The sequence below is a fragment of the Amblyraja radiata genome, chromosome 27, assembly GCF_010909765.2.
Source record: "Amblyraja radiata isolate CabotCenter1 chromosome 27, sAmbRad1.1.pri, whole genome shotgun sequence".
Taxonomy (NCBI): Eukaryota; Metazoa; Chordata; class Chondrichthyes; order Rajiformes; family Rajidae; genus Amblyraja; species Amblyraja radiata.
The window spans coordinates 4,080,469-4,108,191 of record NC_045982.1 but is presented as its reverse complement, the minus strand read 5'-3'; the positions used below and the strand labels follow the sequence as shown (position 1 = coordinate 4,108,191).

Below are 27,723 nucleotides of genomic sequence, written 5' to 3'. Positions count from 1 at the left end.
CAAGAGAGAGCTAGATAGGGCTCTTAAAATAGCAGAGTCAGGGGTTATGGGGAGAAGGCAGGAACGGGGTACTGATTGGGGATGATCAGCCATGATCACATTGAATGGCGGTGCTGGCTTGAAGGGCCGAATGGCCTACTCCTGCACCTATTGTCTATCTTTGGTGAAAACCAGCATCTGCAGTTCCTCCCTAAGCACACTCTTTATCTATCGTTTCCCTTATCCCTAACCAGTCTGAAGAATGGTATTGATTTGAAACGTCACCCATTTCTTCTCTCCAGAGATGCTGCCTGTCCCGCTGATTTACTCTAGCATTTTGTGTCTATCTTCGGTTTACACCAGCATCTGCAGTACCTTCCTACACATGTCTATCTCCCTTAGTTCCAGGTTCAGGAACAGCTTCTTCCCTGCAGCCATCAGGCTATTAAACAATACAACCTCAGAGGTGGGAGATTGCAACCTTCATGTGGTCCACCCTGTTTCGACTAATGCAATCAACACAACGTGCGACAACGATAACTTTAGGCTGTGTACTCCATACACAAGAAGAAGACTACAACCTCAAATAAGCTCTGAACCACAATAGACTATTATTATTATAAGTATATTTATTGGCCAAATATTCACATACAAGGAATTTGCCTTGGTGCTCCGCCCACAAGTAACAACATGACATACAGTGACAGTTATGAATGTCAGTATTATTATTGCATTATCATTGTTTGATTTTTGAGTATGTGTGTATGTGTATATTTATATGTGTATGTGTGTACTTGTGAGTATGTGTACATATACACACTGAACTTTGTTTTCTCTCGTTTATCATATTGTTTACAGTGTACTATGTTTATATATTCTGTCGTGCTGCAGCGAGTAAGAATTTCATTGTTCTATCTGGGACACATGACAGTAAAACACTCTTGACACAAACAAACCAAGTATCTTGGCATCAAATTGCAGAATGATCTGCGTTGGAATGGTCAGGCTCATCATGCAACGGTGAAAGCAACAGGTGCCCTAAACTTTCTGAGGTGCAACTTTCATCATTGTTCAACTTCTGTCAAGGAGAAGCTATACTTCACCCTCGTTAGACCTCATTTTGACTACGCAGTTGCAGCATGGGACCCATACACAAATAAAAACATTTCTTCCATCAAACGTGTCCAAAGACAGGCAGCTCGATTTGTTACTAACACCTATGAGAGAGAAGCGAGTGTCACCAAACTTCTGAATTCTCTGGGGTGGAACCCTCTCCAAGCCAGACGTGAAGCTCACCGTTTGACCTGTTTTTACAAAATGTTAAATGGTCAGCTCGACATAGATTACAAGACCTACACCAACCCCAAACCAATTAGGAGCAGACGAGGCCATTCGATCCAATTTGTGATCCCAGCTACAAAGACAGATGTGTACAGCAATTCGTTCTTCCCCCGCACAATTAAAGCATGGAATAATCCCGAAACGTTGCCTATTTCCTTTGCTCCATAGGTGCTGCTGCACCCGCTGAGTTTCTCCAGCACTTTTGTCTTCTTCTTTCGGGTGGCGTGCACAGCCTAAAGTTGTTGGACAATTTGATCTTCCGTTTGTGCACGTCGAGTTGATTGCATTAGTCGAAACAGGGCGGACCGCGTGAAGGTTGCAATTCTCCCACCCTGTCTACCTTCGATTTTCCAGCATCTGCAGTTCCTTCTTAAACACTGAGCAAGGCAGCGCGTGCACGCGCCTCACCTGTACGTACGTACTTACGTGCGCGGCCCCGTCCGCCGCCGCTCCAGCTAACTCGCTACCCCATCTCCCTCCCCCCCCCCGTTGTAGTACCGCCCTCCCAACATGATCGACACCGGGCTTATCCAATGGGCAGCGCTGCTGTCGGCGCGGCGGCCAATGGGGGCGCGAGGAGGGAGGCATCAAGCTAGGTTGTGGTGGGGGGGAGCGACGTGCGTCGAGTGAGCGGTCGATCGGTCGCCCGTGTTTTTGTTGTTTTATTGTTGAAGCCGCCCGCCCGCCCCTCCCTCTCACACCCGCCCGCCCGCCCGCGGCTGCTCACTCCCACTCACCGGCTGTCCATCCATCCATCCATCCATCCACCCGGCGGCTGGTTGTGAGGGGGAAAGGCCGGTGATCGGGGGCCCCGAGGCGGCGGCGATGATGATGTTGACGGGGAAGAAGAGTGAGGAGAGACAAAGCGGAGCTGGAGGTGGAGGCGCCGGGCCTGAGGGAGGCCTGGAGGCGCCGGCGGACGGGCCGGGCCCGGGTCCTGGGCCCGGTCCTGGTCCTGGGCCGGGTCCATGCATCGGCCCCGGCCCCGGCCCCGGCTCCGGCCCCGGTCAGGGTCAGGGTCAGGGTCAGGGCATCGGCCTGGGGCTGGGGCTGGGCTTGGGCCTAGGCCCCGGGGGTCCGTGCCCGGGACTGGGCCTGGGCTTGGCCGCCGCCTCCTCCGCCGCCGCCGCTGCCGAGCGCACCCCCAAGAAGAAGGAGCGCGCGTCGCCGCACAGCAGCAGCAGCAACGAGGGCACCGCGGAGGGGGGCACGGCCGAGACCCCCGACGGCCGCAGGACCAGCAAACGCAAGCGGGCCAAGGTGGGGGAGATGGGGGATGGAGGGGGGGGGGGGGGGGGTTGGAGAGGGGATGGAGATGGGAGGGGGGTGGTGGGGATGGGGGAGGATGGAGATGTGGGGGGTGTAGAGGAGGGGGGGTGGATATGTAGAGGAGGGGAGGGGGGGTGATGGAGATAGGGGGTGGAGATGGAGGGGGGGGGGTGGAGAGGGGATGTTGGAGATGGAGGGGGGGCAATTGATTCAATGGGGAGGGGTCAGATGGTGGAGTTGACAGGGTTTCTGAGGGATCAGGGGATGGGGAGTGGGCAACTGGGTGGGGAGGAGGCAATTGGGTGGGGGTGAGGAGAGTATGGGGAGGGGGGCAATTGGTTGAATGGGGAGGAGGCAATTTGGTGGGGAGGGGGAAGATGGCGGAGTTGAGAGGGTTCCTGAAGGGTCGGGCGCAGTGGGGGGGGGGGGGGGAGGTGAGAAAAAGATGAGTACGGGGAGGGGGCAATTGGTTGAGTGAGGAACCTTCTGAATTTGTAGTTGGCAGGACAGTACTCTGCATATCGCCAACTTGGGGAGGAGGCAATTTGGTTGGGAGGGGTGTATGGTGGAGTTGAGAGGGTTGCTGAGGGGTCAGGGGAACGGTGGGTGGAGAGGGGGTAGAGGGAGGGGTAAATTGGGCGGGGAGGGGGTATGGGGAGGGGGCAGCTGGTTGAATGACAGAGAGGGCAATTGGTTGAATGGGGAGGGGGCAGATGGTGGACTTGAAAGGGTTACTGAGTGGTCTGGTGGTGGGGAGGAGGCAATTGGTTGAGTGGGGGAGGGGGCAGCTGGTTGAATGACAGAGGGCAATTGGTTGAATGGGGAGGGGGCAGATGGTGGAGTTGAGAGGGTTACCGAGGGGTTGGGCGGTGGGGAGGGGCAGAGGGAGGGGGCAACTGAGTGGGTGGGGGGTGCAGAAGGTGGAGATAAGGATGTTACTGAGAGGTCAACAGAACTGGGGAGGGGGCAATTGGGTGGGGTGAGAAAGGGGGCAGAGAGAGGGTGGGCATGGTGTGGGAGCAGGGGGAGGGTGCAAAGGGAAAGGCTGAAGGAAAGGTGTTGGTGGGAAATGGTGAAGAAGTGTTGGCTGGTCAAGGGATTGGGTGAAGGGTGGTAAAGGGGTGGGGGTTGAAAGGTGGTGAAGGGCTGGGAGGTGAAGGAGCGGTGGGGGGAGGATAGTTAAATGTCCTATTGGCAGTTAGCGATGAATGAATAGATGAAAAGTGAATCAGAATTGGGAGATACGTAAGTGTATTAAGAATTCTTGTGATAGGTGAAAGAATCTGTAGGGTGGGCGAGGATTCCTGGTCATAGATAGGACCTGAAGGTGGAGGAGGAGTTGTGTCTGGTTTGGAATCTATTTAGATGCAGCTTTGGGGCAAATTTGAGGCTTCTGCAGTAAACTGATCATTCTGGATCGGAGAGGGAAAGATCAGAAGGGTAGGTGAAAATATGGCAGATGAGGGGTGCAGTCTGAGAAAAGTGGAAAAAAATTGAATTCATTGCCACAGACGGCTGTGGAGGCCAAGTTGATGGATATTTGTAAGGAGATTGACAGATTCTTGATTAGTGCGGGTGTTGGAGGTTATGGGGAGAACCAGGAGAATGGGGTTGAGAGGGAAAGATAGATCTGCCATGATTGAATGGCGGAGTAGGCGTGATGGGCCGAATGGCCTAATTCTGCTCATTGAACTTATGAAAAGGAAGAAATGCCAAGCACGTATTAGAATCCAAGAACTCTTGAGGTTTGCATCTTTGACCAATGAATGAAAGAAAGTTGGAGAAACTTGAAGAAGGTTTTTTGTGTACCTTCGATTTTCCAGCATCTGCAGTTCCTTCTTAAACAAAGAAAGAAAGTTGTCTGATGTGATACCAAATATGGCCGGGAATTTAGTGGGGCTGCAGACTGCGACATCTTTGAGATGTAATGAATTAATGTTGCAGAGAGGAGTGAAGAGCATGCATGGCATTCAGCCAAGAGATCTGGACAGGTTTGATTAGTAGGAAAATTGCAAATGTTATATAACAGATCAAATATGAATTATTTGCTTTGGTAGAAAGAATAAAAGCACAGATTATTTTTGGTGGGATATGTGACCTTGTGCCGATATGACAAAACTAGATGCAGCAGGCATTTGGGAAAGCCATGAATGCTCTTCTCAGGAAGGATGTACATGGAGGTTGTGCACCAAAGGTCTACGTAATGGAACAGCTCTCACCCCAAGAATCCTAAAATCATGTTATAGGAGTGGAATTAGGCCATTCGGCTCAGCAAGTCTATTCCGCCATTCGATCATGGATGATCTATCTCTCCCTCCTAACCCCATTCTCCTGCCTTTCCCCATAACCCCTGACACCCTTACTAATCAAGAATCTATCTATCTCTGCTTTAAAAATATCCATTGACTTGGCCTCCACATCCATCTGTGGCAAAGAATTCACCACATTCTGGCGCAAGAAATTCCTTCTCATTTCCTTCCTAAAAGAATGTCCTTTATTCTGAGGCTATAACCTCTAGTCCTAGACTCTCCCACTGGTGGAAACATCCTCTCCACATCCACTCTATAAATCCAAGCCTTTCACTATTCGTTACAATTCAATGTGATGCCCCCCTCATTCTCCTAAACTCCAGCGAGTACAGGCCCAGTGCCATCAAATGCTCGTCCTAAGTTAACCCACTCATTCCTGGGATCATTCTTGTAAACCTCCTCTGGACTCTCTCCAGGGCCAACACATCCTTTCTCAGATATGATGCTTTGAATAATTGATGAAAGACCAAGTAGAATGAACCTTTGTTCTCTGAAGCTTATAAGAGTGATGAGTAATAAGGGATCCAATTGAAGTGTGAATGTTTCTGGAGGAACTTGGAAAAAGAGGATACAAAGAGGTGATATTCCCTGGCTGTAGAATCTTGTCCATTTGTTCCAAGATTTCCTTCTAGTTTGAGATAATATTACTGGTTGCTTTGGCTTCTGGTGGCTAATGTCGTTGCCTTTGTTTAAGAAGGGATATAGGGAAAACTAGAAATTATAGGCCGGTGAGCCTCAAATCAGTGATAGCGAAGCTATTGGACATTGTAATATCCTTTGTAATCAAAGTTAAAAATACCAGCATTTTTCACCCTTACCCATTCATGGAATTTTAATTGCCCCCCCCCCCCCCCCATCAGTCTGAAGAAGAGTTTCGGCCTGAAAGGTTGCCTTATTTCCTTCGCTGCAGTAGCTGGTTTACAAAAAAAAGTAGAAAGTGCCGGAGTAACTCAGTGGGCCAAGCAGGAGATAATGGACAGATGACAGGTCCCAACCCGAAATGTCACCAATCCATGTTCTCCAGGGATTCTGCTTGACCCGCTGAGTTACTCCAGCACTTTGTGTGTTTTGTTTTTTTCGGTGTCAGTCCATGGAATTGACCCACAGTGAACGGTTGTATCTTTTCCTTGCAACGTTCTTTGCAGGTTGAGTACAGAGAGATGGACGAGAGCTTGGCAAACCTGTCAGAGGATGAGTATTATTCGGAGGAGGAACGCAATGCCAAGGCTGAGAAAGAAAAGAAGCAGGTGCCACCACCTCAGCCTCCACCACCTGAGGAGGAGATTGAAAGTGATCCAGAAGAACCATCTGGTAAGTGGATTTATTTAGACTGGTTTCTATGCAGTGGGATGGGAAAGAGTTAAAGAAACCCTCAAGAAACCGAAGGGACTTTGTGCACAATCTGTCAAGTTTTCCCAAAACGTAACAGAGAAAAACTAAATCCCAAAGCCTTTTAAATTCTAAGATTACAAATCATGAGTTAATTGCTGCAGCTCAATAGCTGTTCACTTATTACGTTTGCTAATTAAACTAAGCTGGTGTATTTGACCTGATGGAGAGAATGAATAGAAATGTAGGTTATGTATTCAAGCTCCACTCCAGAGACTTAAGCATACCCCAGAGAGTTTAAGCTGACAGTTAAGACTGTGCAGTCAGAGTTTAAAATGGATGCTGCCTTGGGTAAATGTAAATTGCCCTATATAATAGTGGGATTGCAACCCACTATTATAAAGAATTGCACGATTGACCCCAGGTTAATATTTTTCTCAAGTGACCGCACTAAAATAGATTTGTGAATTTTCTCAGCGTGGGAGCATACTGTATGCAAACTGGCTGCTTTGATTCCTGCAAAATGCACTGCGTTACATCCATACTGCTCTGACAGTACCTCCTACATCCATCACCTTTTGTTTGAGGATATCTGGCATAAAGGCACGCTGCTGTCTGCACGTCCCCTCCAAGTTGCTGATTATCCTGAATTGGAATTATATCACTGGGTCTGAACTGTGGAATGCTTTACCCAACAGAGGGAAAGAGATCAGCCATGATTGAATGGCGGAGTAGACTTGATGGGCCAATTAGTCTAATTCTGCTTTAATCATTTATGAATTTATGAACAAGCATTATTCTACAATTCAAAATAACTTAATTGTTTAAAAATAATTTTGGCATGCCACAAGGAAGTGGCAGTTGCTTCCAGTCATCTTTTTCTGAAAAGTGGTATTTGATATGTAATCTACCATACCTTGTAAAAAAGTTAATCTTATGCCCTCAAAAGACTGGGCACTATGGATATCCAATTCAGTTATGTAACTCCTTCAATCCCATGGACTTGGGCTGTTTTTTCTATTAAGTTCATAAAAGGCGAACATCTTGAATTTGCCTTTTTTTTAAAAAACTCCTCACCAAGGCAAATTCCTTGTATGTGACTACCTGGCCAATAAACATATTTACTTACTTAACACATACTCTTTTATCAGTGGCTTTCTTGAGGGTTTCTGACTATCTAACGTGGAATAAAACAACTTGGCGTTTCAATGGTTATCTGCGGAGACCAAGAATTTAAAGTTTTGGGTTGGTGACTTTTAACACATTAAAATGGGACCTTGCTTTCTTTTACAGCAAGGTATGAAATTCTAGAATGTATTGAAAGCAAAGCTTGTGCAAGTTTCAGCCGACATTCTCTTGATTACTGTCGGCTAGTTCTGTGGTCGATCAGGTCGATATCCACCTCTTTCAACCATGCACAAATCTTACGATACTTTGAGTTCTTAATTCCATTTTGGGACAGCAAGTGGATCATTTTTGTTCTCTAGTCCACGGATCTGTTAATCTAGTGTTAATCATTGATCTAGTGGATAGATCTAGATCTATCCACTGGATACTTTGTAATTTCTTAATAATTTTTCTCAATGCAAACCTTGATGTAATTCTGATGTTCTTCACCTTCCCTTAGCTTGGTTTGGTAGTTTTTCATTAAAAAAAATTATAATGACAGTTCTGTATTGCCATGCTATTAATGTTTAATGTTCACAGTGCAGGGCTAAACCTGTGACATTCCTTGTTTGAGTATTTGATTGGTGGTGAACAATGTAATTCAGAATGTAAAGGGTTAAAACAAATTTGAGGTTCAGTGGATCATGGTCATCTTGCTCAAGCTTAGCTATCTCTATTTGGTTGCTGCCTTGCATTCCAAGTCACGTATTTTGTGTGTGATGTAATCTGTCAGAAAAGGAGGATCGAATGTATTGAAAAGGTCAAAAAAAGGTTTGTGAATTTGGGATAAAAATGATAAGTGTTAATTTTTAATTTCAGCAATTAACATTGAGAGTATAATGGTATATTGTAAGCATTTTGGAAAAATACAATCTGAATAATAATGATGATTGTACTTAAAGCAGAAATTATAAATCTTGGAAATAAAAAGGAAGCCTTTGGTTGCATATCTGAGGTCATATCTTTTCTAGGGAATGTGAGCAAGATTTTGGGGGAATCCTTCCCAGAAATGGCGGGAGTATTTAAGCATCACATGGTAGACAAAAGTGCTGGAGAAACTCAGCAGGTGCGGCAGCATCTATGGAGCGAAGGAAATAGGCAACGTTTCGGGCCAAAACGTTGCCTATTTCCTTCGCTCCATAGATACTGATTCCTGGGATGTCAGGACTGTCTTATGAAGAAAGACTGGATAGACTTGGTTTATACTCTCTAGAATTTAGGAGATTGAGAGGGGATCTTATAGAAACTTACAAAATTCTTAAGGGGTTGGACAGGCTAGATGCAGGAAGATTGCTCCCGATGTTGGGGAAGTCCAGGACAAGGGGTCACAGCTTAAGGATAAGGGGGAAATCCTTTAAAACCGAGATGAGAAGAACTTTTTTCACACAGAGAGTGGTGAATCTCTGGAACTCCCTGCCACATAGGGTAGTCGAGGCCAGTTCATTGGCTATATTTAAGAGGGAGTTAGATGTGGCCCTTGTGGCTAAGGGGATCAGAGGGTATGGAGAGAAGGCAGGTACGGGATACTGAGTTGGATGATCAGCCATGATCATATTGAATGGCGGTGCAGGGCCGAATGGCCTACTCCTGCACCTAATTTCTATGTTTCTATGCTGCCGCACCCGCTGAGATTCTCCAGCACTTTTGTCTACCTTCGATTTTCCAGCATCTGCAGTTCCTTCTTAAACCCTATAAGCACCTGTCTTGACCTGTTTGAGAGGGGTAACATTGATAGAGGCAATGGAACAGATTTTGTTTCTCAGTCTGCACAGAAATGGAGATTGTAGAGTGAGGTGTAATTATGGACCACTCCACGTTTTTAAGACTTGTGAAGGTTTTCTTTTTAAACTAGCAAATGTGTTTTTGTAAAAGTGTGTGATGGTTCATCCAGATGGTGTGTACGTATCCATTTATACACTGCAAGGATCTATTATACTTCAGAAGTATGAATGATAAAAGGCTTTGAAAATTTCTAAAACTAATTTTGTTTTCATAGAAGTTTGTTTCTCCCTCCACCCATCTCTTTCCTTTCCATTTTACGACACTTGGTATAATTATGCAGGTATTGGCAGCCCATATTGTTGTCCCCATTGAGCCTAGATAGTACGTATGAACAAGCCCTTTGAATGTAGAGTTGTTTGAACATGTAATTCAATGTCACCGCTTGGCATCAGTTGATGCTGCATGAGGGGGTCTTTTGAGAATAATCAGTGGATACTATAGTTTTTCCTGCTTCCCCTCTCCTCTGAAACGTCAAGATCAATTCTTGTGCTGTTTTTGCTACTTAACTGGAGGCCAACAGTAGAGTATGTGGATCTTGGTGCTTTCTGATGGCTCTTTGACCATGACACCTTGAAGTCGATCAGGGGTTCTGCTTTTCTTTCTATTCTATTTAAGCATACATTATTGCATAACCCGTTGTCAATAATGATATTATGTAGATTGTGGCTTTTGACTAATTTTATTACTATATATTTATGTAGAAACCACCCCACTTTCTGTAACCCTAAAGCGTGCAAAAACTTCACGCCTATTTTTAGAGTTCTGCTCATACCAATGCCAAAGTTTCTGATAATAATCAAAATAATATAATTTAGACCTACTAACTATGCATTCAAGTTGGATTGACTGAATGCATTGATTTGTTACGATAAATCATATAAAACATTTCTAACAGGCAGCAGAAGGCGCATTTTGAGGAGAGGTGTTGAGGCCCTCATTAAATTTCAATGAAACAATATATTAATGTTAAAAATAACACTGTTTTAATATGACCGCGGATATGAGGGAAACCAGTAGTGTGCGCATGCATGTGAATATTTTTACGTTTGTTCCCGCAGTGCATTGGAGCAACATCAATCTGGCAGGGTCGATCGCCGGTACGTATTTTATAAATTACCCTTTAAAAATTATTTTGATTCTCTGTGCTTTTTGAACTTGATGTTTAATTTACGTTCATGTCACAAGTAGTATTTGTGAGGAAGGAAGGTGTCGAGTGACTACTGGGATTTGGGGGTCCAAACTTATCTGCAGCTGAAGTTTGATCTGCGCCTGGGAAGCTGGTGATGATGGTTTGATCTTGGGCGCTTGTTTAGAACGGATTCCAGGGGCACGGATGACAGCGCTTGGAGGGCTTCCAGGACGAGCCTTGTTGGGGCCAGCAGTTATCACCCCCGACATGGCATTTAAATTGGAGACTAAGGCTTTTTGTCGTGTTTCTTCATGGTCCTAAGTTGAAAGTTTTATTGCACTAATTCTGCAAGTTCATTCTTGTCAGGTGTTGAGGGTGCTGCTTTCCAAAGTCGCCTACCTCACGATCGCATGACATCCCAGGAAGCAGCCTGTTTCCCCGACATTATCAGTGGTCCAGCGCAGACCCAGAAGGTGTTTCTGTACATCAGAAACCGCACAGTAAGTTTCTGTATCAAATCATCATTTCTTTATTGCTGACTGTTAGTAATGTTAGATGGTGAATGTTGAGTTCAATTTTCAAGTTCCCCTTTATGGGTGACATGCCCCCATTGCTCTGGACAGCTTTATGAATTTATTTAAGGCATTCATTCCACAACATTTCCGTTATCATGCATCTGGACACTGTGGATGGCTTGATTGTAATCATGTATTGTCTTTCTGCTGACTGGTTAGCATACAACAAAAGCTTTTCACTGTACCTCAGGGCACGTGACAATAAACTAAACTAAAACTCAAATGAAATTGATTTGCACCAGAAATTTGTAGCATGTCAGTTTTGTAACATTTCAATGGAACGGAGAACTTCAATGAAGTGCCACACCACTGTGAAGTCCAGTTTTTGTATTTCTTGCAAATCTTGGCAGAATTCCTTTGTCAGGCCATTTTGTCCACCTGCGAAAGAATAGAATGAATGTGGTTCATATTAGGTGGAGCCAGCTGCTGACTCCCATGTAATCCCACTAAAGCTCTTCTTTTTTCATGTTCCATTTTTGTCTGCATGAACGTTTTCAGTTTTAATGTAGTTTAAAACTACAAGGCCCTGGATGGACTCAAAAGTGGGGGTTGGGCTGAATAATGCTTTTTTTGTTCGCAAGCATGGACTCGAATGGGGCATACATCTCGATGACTGCAAATAACCTGCTGGTTAATGTGTTCTAGATTCCTGCAAGAAACTGGTGCATAGCTGGAAAAGTATTTTCTTGATTGAACACCTGAATTTGTAGTCGGCAGGGCAGTACTCTGCATATCGTCAACTTGAACACTGTAGGGCATGGGAATTGATTATATTAGGGGAGGGGAGGAGAGCTTCCTTCCACTAAAATTAAGATGGGTATCTAAGCAGTGGAATGATTTTAGCGATGAGGGATTTCAACCATAGGATTAGATTCACGTATATCTATAAACCCTTGCAGCCTCTCCGAATCCACCATAATCATTGATGTAAATTGCAAAATTCTGTGGCTCCAGTAGCATCTGTGGCAGTGCACTTGTTACAGTTTATCAATCTGCAAATGAGTTGTTTCTTCCACTTTCTTTTCTATTAAGATCCATACATTTATATCCATATTCTATTAATATCCATAAATATCACCCCAGTTCCATGTGACACAATTTTGGTGTGCAACTTTTAAGTGGCATTTTAACAAAAGCATTGAAAATTCAAGGTGTCTATTCTATTGTACCACTTACAATCTCAAAAAATTCCTAGTGCACAAATTCATGCTGATTCTGCTCATTCCCATTACGTTCTTTAAATTTCCTGCTATCACTTCCTTAAATTGAAAACTGCTATTGAAAATCTTAATAAAAAATGGACAAGGTGACAATCGCAGGCCAGAATTTGCGGACAGACTCAATCATGGGAACTTAAGGCTGCAGCTCATGTAGTTGGTTCTGCCTGGTTACACACACATATCCTGAAATTACCAGTTGGGCTACAACAATCCCATCCCTAACTTTATTCAGAGTCTTTATTTTTCTGTCTGCAAAGCATTTTAATCTAAGTTCCTAGGTAGACAAAAATGCTGGAGAAACTCAGCGGGTGAGACAGCATCTATGGAGCGAAGGAAGAGGTGACGTTTCGGGTCGAGACCCTTCTTCAGACTGATGTGGGGGGTGGGGTGGGGGGGCGGGAAGAAGAAAGGAAGAGGCAGAGACAGTAGGCTGTGGGAGAGTTGGGAAGGGGAGGGGAAGGAGGGAGAAAGCAAGGACTATCTGAAACTGGAGAAGTCAATGTTCATACCACTGGGGTGTAAATCTAATCTAAGTTCCTGGTTTGTACGTGACTGTGAATGTTGTTCGGTCTAGTTGAAGAGCTTTCTTTGTTACTAGTTTGTGGATTGATTCACTGGATCCCCTGTGGAGTGTATCAGTGCTGTATCAGAAGCTCAATGACATTGTCTGCTTAAAAGCCAGCAAATACTCCAGTTGGTTATTGTTGGCAAAAGGAAGATTTCATTGTGTCCAAAATCTGGGCCAGCACACTAGCACTTGGCAAAACTCTTGTGCTGTGTTCCCAGGAACTGACTTTTGACTCTGATTCACAGTTGAATGTGGCCATATGCTTCACTGGCATGAGTCCCTGCCCTCTTCACCTTCTGCGGTAACAAACCCTATGGTGATAGCTGCCTATTGACCATGTACCCATGGGGAAGTCCTTGTTCCAGGCAAGCTGCGTAGCCAAATAAAGAGAGTGGGAGACGGCAGCTTCTATTGTATTGAACGGAGGGGGGGAGGGGGGGAATGACGGGAATTATCATAGGATTTGGTTTCAATTGTGAACACTTGGGGCAGGTGCTCCCATTCCCCAGCAGTGATCTGCATTCATGATGCTGAACAGGACGAGGCTCGGAACCCCACATCTTGGTGCTGAATGACCACGTGTGTGTCCCAGCCTGTCCAACGACAGGCCATGCCAAGCTCTAGGTGGTGCCTGTGAAGGCAATGATCCACACTGGGTTCCTCGCACGCCAGCACTTGCCACACAGTCAGGGCAGATGTGACTTTTTTTAACTGTAACTTTATTTTCCTATGGATGTTCAGACCAAAAGCACTCCACAAAACGGCACTGTGTTGGGTGATGTGAAAACAGGAGTTGGAGTAGGTCATTTTACCCCTCCAGCCATATTCACCATTCATTAAAATCACAGCTAATCCCCAATCTCAATGTTGTCCTGCTTTTTCCCCATACTCTCGATGCCGTTCATGTCTAAACTTTTACCCTGACATATTTCCACATATTTACAACCCTCTAAGAAAATAAATCTGATATCCTTTCAGTTTGAAGGAGGATCTCGACCCGAAAAGTCACCTATGCATGTTCTACAGCAATGCTGCCTGACCTCCTGATGTACTCCAGCACCCTGTGTTGATTTGTGTATTAATCTGTAATTTTATGTGTCTACCTGGTATCTTTGTATGTTGGGTGTTATTTGACGTCCTTGGAACAGAATACATATTTTCTAAATATAACATGCAGTTGTTCATTGTCTATTTTTCTCTTCCTATTTAAACAGCTGCAGCTCTGGCTGGATAACCCTAAGGTACAGTTGTCCTTTGAGGTAACTCACCAGCAGCTGGAGTCTCCTTATAACAGTAAGTTGGAGTAATCTATTATGTGCGTTTGCAGCATTGCGTATAAAGCATGGCATGACATTCTGTAAAGCAGTCATCTTGGAATATGAAATGGCGAATAATTTTAATAGAATATTTAAACCTTCAGATTTTTGTGTGTGATTGTCAAAGGTGCAAATCGGTTAATAATTTTTAGAGAAAAATGTTAAGATTTTGTATGAAATTTCAGTTGTGGCTCTCCTGGCCACTTTTGGTATATGCATGTATTTTAACTAAATTCAAAATAACGTGTTTTATGCATTTTGCTAACCTGTTTAGTCCAGGCCTACGTAATGATGTCCTCTTTGTCAGGTGATGCAGTACTAGTTCACAGGATACACAGTTACTTAGAGCGTCATGGTCTAATCAACTTTGGTATCTACAAACGGGTGAAACCACTTCCAAGTAAGAGATTGTCCATAACTGTCCGAACTTTCATGACATGAACTCTTTTTAAAAACAAATAGCATGAGATTTAATTATCGAACGATATTACAGAGTTTTTGTTTGCTCCTGCTACTGTTGCACGTACTTTTGCAACCCATTCTTATAGAACTTTTTACTCACATTGACTGTTCCTTTTTATCGAGTCCCTTTAAATCCCATACTTTCACGGAGATTTTTATCAGATGTAATCCAACCACAGGAAAATGCAGATGCTGGAATCATGAGCAAAATACAAAGTACTGGAGGAACTCAGCGAGTCAGGCAGCATCTGTGGGGCATTTCGGGTTGGGATCCTTCTTCAAATTCATATTTTTTTCAGTTTGAAAAAGGGTCTCAATCCAAAATGTGGCCTGTCTATTCCCTCCACAGATGTTGTCTGACACGTTGAGTTTGCAAAGGAAGATGTCCATGTGGCCTTTGTGGTAGATTTCTATAGAGAGATGGAGAAACTTGGGTATAGAGTTCCCGAACTTGGGAGCTGAACAACAGGAGGCATGGCTTGCAATAATGGCCAAAGGAATTTGGTAATGTGCTATTGCCCCAAATGAGAAGAAAGACTTCTTAAAAGAGCTTTGCTGAATACAAAAAAATGTGAACATGTGAACAACTATGTAAATTGTGAATCCAAGGAAATAAAGCACCTGGAGTCCGTATAGATCACCAAGCAGTGTGGAGGAGGTGAACGCATGGCTGAGGGATTTCACAGAGGTTGAGGTTGAGTCGGGATTGTAAACTAGCCACTTAAATGATATTTAAATCTGATTAGGTCAATGCTTGTAGACAAAAGGAACTGCAGGTGCTGGTTCACCAAAAAATCTAGGGAATATGGATGGGTGACCAGAAACCAGAGTCTGAACAAGGATCCTGACCTGAAATGTCACCCATCCACGAACTCCAGAGATGCTGTCTGACCATAGAAAATAGGTGCAGGAGTAGGCCATTCGGCCCTTCGAGCATGCACCGCCATTCAATATGATCATGGCTGATCATCCAAACTCAGTATCCTGTACCTGCCTTCTCTCCATACCCCCTGATCCCTTCAGCCACAAGGGCCACATCTAACTCCCTCTTAAATATAGCCAATGAACTGGCCTCAACTACCTTCTGTGGCAGAGAATTCCAGAGATTCACCACTCTGTGTGAAAAATGATTTCCTCATCTCGGTCCTGAAAGATTTCCCCCTTATCCTTAAACTGTGACCCCTTGTTCTGGACTTCCCCAACATCGGGAACAATCTTCCTGCATCTAGCCTGTCCAACCCTTTAAGAATTTTGTAAGTTTCTATAAGATCCCCCCTCAATCTTCTAAATTTAGTAACCCGCTTAGTTACTCCTGCATTTTGTCTTTTTTTTTAGGTTGGGGCATATTCTTAACGTGAATGTCCAGCCTTGACATTGATTTTATATTTTCTTTATTTGGTAACTGGAAAAATATCTGATTCATAGCAAAGAAGACCGGGAAGGTTATAATCATAGGAGCTGGAGTGTCAGGTCTGGCAGCCGCTCGCCAGTTACAGAGCTTTGGCATGGACGTCATTGTTCTGGAGTCAAGGGTAAGGCTATGTCTCGTTTACTTTAAGATGGGAAATTTGATATTTACGGGGCCAGAAACAAGCTTATAATCCAAAATAACACAAATGCTTGTGGCTCGGGATTTGGTTCATCTCTTAATATTGGAAATGAGGTTGTAAATGGGAAGTAATGTCTCTACCTATAATATAATGTTACTACCTGGCTGTGTATGTAAAGACCCTTCTTCGCTACATCCTCATTTTAATCGCAGGACCGTGTTGGAGGACGTGTTGCCACGTTCAGAAAGGGAAACTACGTTGCTGATCTGGGGGCCATGGTGGTGACAGGACTTGGTAAGTTTTGCTGAGCTTGCAAAATGTCCTTCCGACCCCCAACTCCCACATTTGGGGAGAGACTGACTATGCATGAGGCTCTGGGTGTAATGAGAGCAGGAACATGCAATTCAGCCCCTTATCATCATGTTCTATTGTTCTGTTTATGCTGTTGCTCCCTTGTGGACTTTTTTAAACTCGTTTCAATAACAGATTGGATATAACATGAGTAAATGAGGGATTTTTTGTTGCATGATGAGGGCTGAATTGGTTACAATACAGTTTTGATCAGGAACTTGAGTTACTTTGGAAATTGGCAAGCAGAAAAAAAACTCTTGGATTTAAGTGCTACAGGAGACAAAATCCTGTTTCCATATAACTTCTCCGCAGTAATCGGTTAACGTTTGACTGAAGAACACAGTTTCTACTTAAACTGTAGGTGGCCATTAAAATTGACAAACAGTCAATTTGTGCAACGATACTCTAGTAAAATGCAGCCTTTACTGTTTTCTTGTTTGCAGTAACAAAAATAAACCTGCGGCCGCTGAAAAGACCTATAATTTTGAAAATCCTAAAAGTAATTGCGAGTGAATCTCTCTGGCCCTTTACCCCCTCTTCTCTCCCCCCCACCAACATGATCGTCATTATAACACAATTTTGTATAACATGAATTTTCCTAAGAATGCGACCATTGAGTAACAGCAGAAGCACTTGTACTTGACAGAAACCCTGGCAACTTGGGCTGTGCCAGGACCTACAACATTTTGGGAAGCGAGTTTAGGATTTCCAAAATGTTTTGTGTGAGGGGACTTCAGGTTTCAATTCTCGCAGAGAGTTGTAATTTCAATATTGCGGTTTTCTGGATTTTTCCCCACCTCAGGAAGCATCAGGAAGCAGCTTCTCAGTTTTAACTTAGAAACATAGAAAATAGGTGCAGGAGTAGGCCATTCGGCCCTTCGAGCCTGCACCGCCATTCAATAAGATTATGGCTGTTCGTTTTAAACCGTTTAATTAGTGAAGTGACTGTATCCTCATCAGGAGTGGGAAACCTTTTTTTACAGTAATGTTAGTGCAGTATTCTGGATGCCATAGCTATGTATTTGCACAAGTCTATTCTGAAAATGTTGCAGGAGGATTTTATTCCCAAGTGTCTGACTATCATGTAGTGATGTAGTGGAATTTCTCTCCATTATTGTTATTAACCATTCTTCTGCAGGTGGAAACCCAATGGCAGTGGTCAGCAAGCAAGTTAACATGGAGTTGGCCAAAATAAAACAAAAATGCCCCCTGTACGAGGCAAATGGGCAGGCTGTAAGTCTAAAATTATAGATTATGCTTGTAAATATAACATGATTTGCTGTATCTTATGAATTTATGTTTGGCTTAAACATGCTATAAGTTGCAACACTGTGTGTGGAAGATGAGTGCTTTCCAGCGGGTACTGCAGCTAGTTATTTGGGGATTCATTATTATATCATGGTGCGGTGGTAGAGTTGCCTTACAGCGCTTGCAGTGCCAGAATAGATCAGATAAATGTGGTGACTGCATTTCATCAAAACATCAATAATGCCTTAGTTTTGATGAAATGCAGTGAGCAAACGCGATAATTCCCGATATTTTCTAACTTTATATCTGCACGGCCAACAACTTCCGCTGTTGTTTTCCCTTCAGCTCTCTCTTCTCTTCACCTTCATTTTCCTTAATCTTTAGAACTCTAAAGCAGGATAGCTGTGTCTCACGGTCACCCCGACTTGCACAGTTATTTACAGCGCAAAAACTAACCGTTTTCGCGGTTTTTAACAGGTTTGAAAGTACGCGTTTCTAGCATCAATAACATGTACTGGAAGTGACGTTTGTACCCCAGTTGGATCTTGCGGCTCCGTGCGTGAAGACCTATGACCCAGTGACCTTTCGTGAAATCACCCTATACAAATAATTAATTATACATGAAGTATTTTGAGTTGTCCTGAGTGATGTGATAAGTTGAATACCTCAAAAATGTGGTCATTGGGTCAATACACTAATACATTTTCCTTCTTTTTTTTAATTCTATGACATTGCTGATTTTGGAATCTGATCCTAATGAAGGGAGAAAGATGCACAAACGTACGTATTTTTACTTTTACTAATTGGGCATATATTATAAAACCTCACAGCACAAGGTAGTCAGGAGTAAAAGATAATTGTAATTGTTTGCGGATGTTAACATTGTGAATAATTATAAAAATGTGCTCAATAACCATGATCTGCGTTGCATTAATTTTATCTGATTATTATCATTGTATTTGTAATACTGAGGGATTTCCAATGACACTGTACACCAAGAATAAGCCAAGAGCAAGATATAACATGACTTGATGTGGCGATCTTCATTCCCCATTTTTTATCAAAGTTCCGTTTGCCCTTCTTATTTTTGCTGCTTCAATATATTTTTCAATGGGGAATATTTTGGGTATTTTGAAACTGAAATAGTCAGTTGATTCAGTGTCTGGATGAGTGCAGCTCCGGAAACATTCAGTGTTGAAAGGAACTGCAGATGTAGATCCCTTCTATATTATCTCCTCCACAGCCAACAATGGACCATTGTGGGCTCCACCTATCCTGAGTCACCTGTGCCGACCCTGATAGGTTCTGTGCCTTTTCATATCTCTAGATTCCCTCTCCCCTGACTCTCAGTCTGAAGAAGGGTCTCAATTCGAAATGTCACCTATCGATTTCTCCAGAGGTGCTGCTTGACCCGCTGAGTTACTCTGGCATTTTGTGTCTATCTCCTGAAACATTCAAACATGTTACTATCAAGCACCCGCTGAGTTTCTCCAGCACTTCTGTCTACCTTCACTATCAAGCATGTGGCAGCCTGGTTTGCTTCCAACTATCACCCTGAACATTTACTCCCACTTGTTACTGGTGCATTATGAATGGAATTCCATCAGCTACACAATGCATACCAGTACATTGCCATGTATCCTTTGACAGCTCCTCCAAAGTCCGCAGTCTCTATCACCTTAATCAAAGACAGTAGGTGCATTTATTGACACCATCGCCAACAATTTTGCATATCGTCATGACAAGGAGATATGATAGCATCCCTTTATCATTGTTGGACCAAAATCCTAAGGACACATCCACAGATTCACTACTCTGTGTGAAAAACAAAATTCTCATCTCGGTCCTAAAAGACTTCCCCCTTATCCTTAAACTGTGACCCCTTGTTCTGGACTTCCCCAACATAGGGAACAATCTTCTTGCATCTAGCCTGTCCAACCCCTTAAGAATTTTGTAAGTTTTTTAAGGTGTTTAATAATCCCACAAGCATGAAGTTTTGCTAAACTCTCCTGCTGAAGATCTTGCTATTAACTGTGCAAGTAAACGATGCTGATGTATTTTTCTTGGGCTACAACGGTGTTTTGTTTGTGCTGTCCAAAGGTACCCAAAGAAAAAGACGAGATGGTAGAGCAAGAATTCAACCGTTTACTGGAGGCCACATCTTACCTCAGCCATCAATTAGACTTCAACTACCTAAACAACAAACCTGTCTCATTAGGGCAGGCATTGGAAGTAGTCATACAGTGAGTATTTCACACTCATTACATTAGAGATCTGCTTGGGTACAAATTAAAAATTCAAGTCGCTATCCAACATGAACATGGCCTCGTGCTGGATAGCGAATGCTTGATTGTATAACGTTCGTGCTAACAATAAATCTCCTTGGCGTCCAACGGCAAAGTATGAACTTGCTGGATTTTTCTGAATCAATGTGAATGATCTGCACCCAGAAGTATTATCTGTTGGCCCATCAAGTCTACTCTGCCATTCAATCATGGCCGATCTATCTCTCCCTCTCAACTCCCATTCTCCTGCTTTCTCCCCGTAACCCCTGACACCCGTGCTAATCAAGAATCTGTCAATCTGCCTTCAAAATATCCATTGACTTGGCCTCCACCGCCGTCGAATCCCACAGAATCCCACAGATTCGCCACCCTCTGATCTCTATCCGTTTAGTAAGTCTCTTCATCAGAATAGATCTTTCACCTGCAAGGGACAAATCTAGGAATGCGGCAAGTTATTTAATTCCTTGTGAGTGTTTGCTAAGTGCTTTTGGGTTTATTTACATTTTTTTATTTGATTTCAATAACTATTGAACCATTCTTTTTGGGGGGCATTCAGAAGCGTTCATATTTTTGTCAGCAGCAAAGAAGGGGATGTTGTGCGCCTTTGTTGTGAGTCAACTTATTTTCCCCAATCATTTCATGGTTGAGGCTAGTTCTGGCCCAGCCATGTGACCAGATTATGGTCATAGTTATGCAAGGATACAAGCGCTGCTGTATAACTCATCCACCCTGACCAAATTGTTCACCTGAGCTAATCCCATTTCCCTGTGTTTGGCCCGTACCCTAACCTTTGTTTAAAAAAAAACCTTGCCATTCACTTCCTCGACACACCTCATTTCCTATGTGCCTCTAAAGTCACTCCATTAGCTGCCTACGCTCCATGTGAGAAAGTCCCAGCTTTTCCTTATATTTTACTTTTGTTTAGAGCTACAGCGTGGAAACAGGCCCTTCGTCCTGCCCGCCAGCGATCCCTGCAACTGTCACTATCCTACACACACACACACACACCAGAGACAATTTACAATTTTAACAAGCCAATTAACTTGTAAACTTGTATGTCTTTGGAGTGTGGGAGGAAAATGGAGCTCCCGGAGAAAATCCCACCGGTCACGGGGAGAACGTACAAACTCCATAGAGACAGCACCCATAGCCAGAATCGAACCTGGGTCTTTGGCGCTGTAAGACTGTGCCACCGTGCCCCTTATAGCTCCAACCTTCCAGTCCCAGCAGCATCCTTGTGAATCTGCATCCTTTTCAGTTTAATGACATCCTTCCTACAACCCTGTGACCATAACTACACCAACAACTTGTACAGTTGTAACATGACATCCCAGCTCATGTACTCGGATGCCCTGACTGATGAAGGCTATTTCAGCAATGTTGAGACTGAATAGAAAAAAAGTTATTTTCATGACCTCAGCGGACCACTATGGGGCGTCCTGCTTACATAGACACATAAATATAGACAATAGGAGCAGGAATAGACCATTCGGCCCATCGAGCCAGCACCGCCATTCATTGTGATCATGGCTGATCATCCACAATCAGTACCCCGTTCCTGCCTTCTCCCCATATCCCTTGATTCCGCTAGCCCTAAGCGCTCTATCTAACTCTCTTTTGAATGCATCCAGTGAATTGGCATCCACTGCCTTCTGAGGCAGAGAATTTCACAACTCTCTGGGTGAAAAATGTTTTCCTCATCTCAGTTCTAAAAGTTACAAGGCCTTCTACGCCCGAACCTCCAGACTCAGGAACAGTTTTATCCCAAGAGCTATAGCGGCTCTGAACCGGCCCTAATGAGTGCCCCCCCACCCACCCCCTTTGGACAGTCTCCCTCAGATGGTCACGTCAATCAATTCAGCTTGCTTATTTATGTATTGTATTTATTTACCTTTCTTGTACATCAGTGGAGCTGCACACTAAATCTCGTTGCACTGACGTGCAATGACAATAAAAGATATTATTATTATTATTAAATGGCCTACCCCTTATTCTTAAACTGTGGACCCTGGTTCTGGACTCCCCCTCCCCCCCCCCTCCCAACATCGGGAACTTGTTTCCTGCATCTAACCTGTCCAATCCTTTAACAATTCGACCTGTTTTTATAGGATGCCCTCTCATCCTTCTAAATTCCAGTGAATTCAAGCTCAGTCGATCCACTCTTTCATCATATGATAGTCCCGCCATCCCGGGAATAAACCTTGTGATCCTACGCTTCACTCCCTCAATAGCAAGAATGTCCTTCCTCAAATTAGAACTTATTTACATAATAAGATTATAACTGGCAATAACCTCCAAGGTATTGATTGTGTTATGACAATAATCGGACATCTTATTAGGCTGCAGGAGAAACATGTGAAGGACGAGCAAATTGAACACTGGAAGAAAATTGTGAAGACGCAAGAGGACCTGAAAGAATTACTTAATAAGGTGATTTGAAGTCCCATTAAATTTTATATAAAAACTGCGCTTTGACCTTTTTGTCTATTAGGTCTCATTGTGAAGGAAAACCGCAACAAGATTTAGTTAAACAGTGAGTGGTCATGTTCTTAGTCTGTCTCATTTTGTGTATGACATACCTTGTATCTACTCCAAATTAGAAACATAGAAAATAGGTTCAGGAGGAGGCCATTCGGCCCATCAAGCCAGCACCGCCATTAATTGTGATCATGGCTGATCGTCCCCTATCAATAACCCGTGCCTGCCTTCTCCCCACATCCCTTGATTCCACAAGCCCCTAGAGCTATATCTAACTCTCTCTTAAATCCATACAGTGACTTGGCCTCCACTGCCCTCTGTGGCAGGCAATTCCACAAATTCACAACTCTCTGGGTGAAAAAGTTTTTTCTCACCTCAGTCTTAAATGACCTCCCCTTTATTCCAAGACTGTGGCCCCTGGTTCTGGACTCGCCCAACATTGCGAACATTTTTCCCGCATCTAGCTTGTCCAGCCCTTTTATAATTTGATATGTTTCTATAAGAACACACCCCTCATCCTTCTAAACGCCAGTGAATACAAGCCTAGTCTTTTCAATTAGAGTGTAGCATCTCTACAAATAGAACAGCAGAACAGTGCCTTCGGCCCAAGATATCTGTACTGAACCATGATGCCAAGTTAAATTAATTTCCTATTCATTTGCCTATGTAGAAGCCTCTTGAACCCCACTATCCTATCTGCTTTCATCGCCATCCCTGGTAGAGTGTGTTCCAGGAATCTGCCATTCGTTTAACCTCTCCCGCTCTTGCCTTGAAGCTCTGCCCTCTAGTATTTAACATTTCCACCCTGGGGAAATGGTTCTCGCTATCCACCCAATCTATATGTCCCGTAATGTTATCTATTTCTATCAGGTCTCCCCTCTGCCTCTGACGACCTAGAGAAAGCAATCCAAGTTTGTTCAAGTAGGAACCCCAGATGCTGGAAAATCGGAGGTAGACAAAAGTGCTGGAGAAACTCAGCGGGTGCAGCAGCATCTATGGGGCGAAGGAAATAGGCAACGTTTCGGGCCGAAACCCTTCAGGATGGAAATAGGTAACGTTTCGGGCCGAAACCCTTCAGGGTTTCGGCCTGAAACGTTGCCTATTTCCTTCGCTCCATGGATGCTGCTGCACCCGCTGAGTTTCTCCAGCATTTTTGTCTACCTTCCAAGTTTGTTCAATCTCTCCTGATAGCTGACAACCTCTAACCCAGGTGGCATACTAGCAAACCTCTTCTCTGCACCCTCTCCAGAGTTCCACCTCCTTCCCCATGGTCACACCGACCAGTTTAACTAATTCAGTAGGCAGTGAGCAAGGAAAGGAAGGTGTGGCCATAAGCGAGGCAGGTAGGGGGAACCAGGAGGAGATGCGGCAGGAGCCACAGCCCTTGTCCCTGACGAGCATGACCGAGGCTCTTACTCAATGTAAGGACGGGATCAGGGGCTGTGGGAGGGATGAGCAACCTGGCTGCAGCACCGTGGATCAGGAGGCCATTCAAGAGGGGGGAGTTAGAAGAAATGCCGTAGTGATAGGGGATAGTATTATTCGGGGGGTAGATAAGGTTCTCTGCGGCCAGCAGAACATGTCCCGAAGGCTGTGTTGCCTACCCGGTGCTAGGGTTAAGGATATCTCTGCGATGCTGGAGAGAAATTTGCAGAGGGAGGGGGAGGATCCAGTGGTCGTGGTCCATGTGGGGACCAATGACATAGGAAGGACGAGGAAGGAGGATCTGCTGAAGGAGTTTGAGCAGTTAGGGAATAAATTAAAAAGCAGAACCTCGAGGGTACTGATCTCCGGATTGCTACCTGAGCCACGGGCCAAATCGGCGAGGGTACGTAAAATTAAAAAGCTAAATGCGTGGCTCAAAGACTGGTGTGGGAATAATGGGTTTGGTTTCTTGGGCCACTGGCACCAGTACTGGGACAGGGGGGATCTGTTCTGTAAGGACGGACTTCACCTGAACGGTGCTGGGACTGGGGTCCTGGCAAATCATATAACTAGGGCAGTAGAGAGGTCTTTAAACTAAGTAGCGGGGGGGAGGTATCAAGGGGGGTAATAACGGCAGGGGTAGAGGAAATAGAGCAGGGTATCAGTGGGGAAGCGGAAAGTCAAAATGTGACAGGAGACAGAATGTGTGAAGATAAAGCTCTAGATGTAAAAGGGGCAAAAACGGAAAGGAAGGGTAGTAAAAATCATCTGAAAGTGCTTTATCTAAATGCACGGAGTATTCGTAATAAGATAAATGAATTAACGGTGCAATTAAATATATATAGTTATGATATCGTGGCCATTACGGAGACATGGCTGCAAGGAGATCAGGACTGGGAGTTAAATATAGAGGGGTACTCGACAATTAGGAAAGATAGACAGGAAAGAAAGGGAGGAGGGGTGGCCCTTTTAATAAGGGAGGGAATAACGGCAATAGAGAGGAAGGATATTGCGTTGAAGGATCAGGATAGTGAAACAGCTTGGGTACAGATAGAGAATAATAAGGGGAAAAAAACACTAGTGGGTGTAATTTATAGACCTCCAAATAGCTGTGACGCTGTTAGTCAGAACATAAATCTGCAAATAGTTGACGCATGTAAAAAGGGAACTGCTGTAATCATGGGGGACTTCAATTTTCATATTAATTGGGCAAACCAAACTGGGCAGGGTAGACTAGAGGAAGAGTTTATAGAATGTATTAGAGACGGGTTCCTAGAACAGTATGTCACCGAACTGACAAGGGGGGAGGCAATCTTGGATCTGGTCCTGTGTAATGAAGCAGGATTAATTAAAAATGTCATAGTTAGGGACTCGTTGGGAACAAGTGACCACAATATGGTCGAATTCCATATTCAAATAGAAGGGGAGCAGGTTGAAACTCAGGCTAGGGTGCTTAGTCTAAATAAGGGGGATTATGAAGGTATGAGGACTGAGCTGATCAAAGTTGACTGGGATAGCAGACTCAAGAATAAGACGGTACATGAGCAGTGGTGTACGTTTAAGGGTATACTGTATAACCTTCAAGAAAAATTTATTCCTATGAAGAAAAAAAGGGGTAAGGGTAAGAACAGTCAGCCATGGCTCAGTAAAACTATAAAGGATAGTATTCGGCTGAAGGCAAGGGCATATAAGGTAGCCAGAGATAGTGGGAGGGTAGAGGATTGGGAAGCATTTAAAGGTCAGCAAAAAATAACTAAGAGATTAATTAAGACGGGGAAAATAGACTATGAAAGGAATTTAGCGAACAACATAAAAACTAATAGTAAGAGTTTTTATAGCTATATAAAAAGAAAAAGGGTGGCTAAGGTGAACGTTGGTCCATTGGAGGGTGAGACTGGAGAGTTGTTGGTGGGGAACATGGAAATGGCAAAGGCATTAAACGAGTATTTTGTATCAGTCTTCACCATAGAAGACACAAAAAATATTCCAACGCTGGATAAACAGGGGGCGGTAGGAATGGAGGAGCTAAATACTATTAAGATCACCAAGGAGGTGGTATTAGGGAAATTAATGAGACTGAAGGAGGATAAATCCCCTGGGCCTGATGGATTACATCCAAGGGTCTTGAGGGAGATAGCGGTGGGGATTGTGGATGCATTGGTGATAATTTTCCAAAACTCCCTGGAGGCAGGAACGGTCCCAGTGGATTGGAAAATGGCCAATGTAACACCTATATTTAAAAAAGGAAGTAAACAGAAGGCGGGTAACTATAGACCGGTTAGTCTAACATCGGTGGTGGGTAAAATGTTAGAGACAATTATTAAAGAAACACTAACGGGGCACTTGGATAAACATGACTTCATCGGACAGAACCAGCATGGTTTTGTGAAGGGGAAGTCCTGTTTAACGAATCTGCTCGAATTCTTTGAGGAAGTAACAACCCGGGTGGATAAAGGGGAACCGGTGGATGTGGTATACTTGGACTTCCAAAAGGCTTTTGACAAGGTGCCACATAAGAGACTATTGCTAAAAATAAAAAATTATGGGATTGGGGGTAATATATTAGCATGGGTAGAGGATTGGCTAACAAATAGGAAGCAGAGAGTGGGGATAAATGGTTCATACTCGGGATGGCAACCGGTAACTAGCGGGGTTCCGCAAGGGTCGGTGCTGGGACCCCAGTTGTTCACAATTTATATAAATGATTTGGAGGAGGGAACCAAGTGTAATATATCAAAATTTGCGGACGATACAAAATGGGAGGAAAAGTAGGGGATGAGGAGGATAGGAAGAGTCTGCAAAAGGATATAGATAAGCTAGGTGAGTGGGCAACAACTTGGCAGATGAAATTTAATACTAATAAATGTGAAGTCATTCACTTTGGGAAAAAAAATGATAGGGCAAGTTATTTTCTAAATGAGGAGGAGCTGCGTTGTAATGCAACGCAAAGGGATCTAGGGGTAGTAGTACATGAATCACTAAAAGTTAGTATGCAGGTGCAGCAAGCAATCAGGAAGGCCAATGGAGTTTTGGCCTTTATTGCTAGGGGGATTGAGTATAAAAACACGGAGGTCTTGCTGCAGCTGTACACAGTATTAGTGAGACCACATTTGGAATACTGTGTACAGTTCTGGGGTCCATACTTAAGAAAGGATGTACTAGCCCTGGAGGCAGTGCAGCGAAGGTTTACAAGATTAATTCCTGCAATGAGGGGATTGACATATGAGGAAAGGTTAAGTAGGCTGGAACTCTACTCTTTGGAGTTTAGAAGAATGAGAGGCGATCTCATTGAAACATATAAGATCGTGAGGGGCCTTGATCGGGTGGATGCACCGAGGATGTTCCCAATGATCGGGGAAACTAGAACTAGGGGACATAGTTGCAGAATAAGGGAGGGCTCTTTTAAAACTGAGATGAGGAAGAACTTCTTCACCCAGAGGGTGGTTAATTTATGGAATTCACTGCCCCAGGGAGCAGTGGAAGCAGAAACTTTAAATATATTTAAGACTAAAATAGATGGTTTTTTAGCTGCCAAGGGGATAAGGGGCTACGGGGAGAGGGCAGGGATATGGACCTAGGTATGGTTAGTATAGTAAGACCTGAGTGATCTCCTGGACAAGTGTCGATCGCCTGGATTGGGGTCGGAGAGGAATTTCCCGGATTTTTTTCCCGAATTGGACCTGGGTTTTTATCCGGTTTTTTGCCTCCCCCAGGAGATCACGAGGTTCTTGGGGTGGAGAGGGGTGATAGCGGTATAAAGGGGAGGGTAGTGTCTTGTGTTCTGTGTCTTGTGTCTACTGTTTGTGGGTAAGTGTGTCTGTTTAGTGTTCAGCCATGAGCGAATGGCGGTGCGGGCTCGACGGACCTGGTGGTCTACTCTCGCACCTACTTTCTATGTTTCTATGTTTCTATGTAACAGTACAGAACAAAAATCTAACTT

The 27,723-nt window shown here is 44.0% G+C and overlaps 1 protein-coding gene across 3 annotated transcripts in view; it reads left to right on the top strand.

Annotated features, from left to right (window-relative positions):
- Positions 1–1,992: 1,992 nt before the first annotated feature.
- kdm1a (lysine demethylase 1A) overlaps positions 1,993–27,723 on the top strand; it is a 46,081-nt gene continuing 20,350 nt past the window's right edge. For 2 of the 3 annotated variants that reach the window (XM_033044910.1, XM_033044911.1), the window contains exons 1-12: positions 1,993–2,580; positions 6,044–6,209; positions 10,235–10,273; positions 10,672–10,805; positions 13,883–13,961; positions 14,292–14,384; positions 15,872–15,978; positions 16,209–16,290; positions 17,486–17,580; positions 18,358–18,375; positions 19,696–19,838; positions 22,220–22,310. In XM_033044910.1, the coding sequence (XP_032900801.1) occupies positions 2,146–2,580; positions 6,044–6,209; positions 10,235–10,273; positions 10,672–10,805; positions 13,883–13,961; positions 14,292–14,384; positions 15,872–15,978; positions 16,209–16,290; positions 17,486–17,580; positions 18,358–18,375; positions 19,696–19,838; positions 22,220–22,310 (1,482 nt within the window). In that variant the 5' untranslated portion in view covers positions 1,993–2,145. The remainder of the gene's footprint in view (positions 2,581–6,043; positions 6,210–10,234; positions 10,274–10,671; positions 10,806–13,882; positions 13,962–14,291; positions 14,385–15,871; positions 15,979–16,208; positions 16,291–17,485; positions 17,581–18,357; positions 18,376–19,695; positions 19,839–22,219; positions 22,311–27,723) is intronic. The other variant, XM_033044909.1, reaches the window with a different exon arrangement.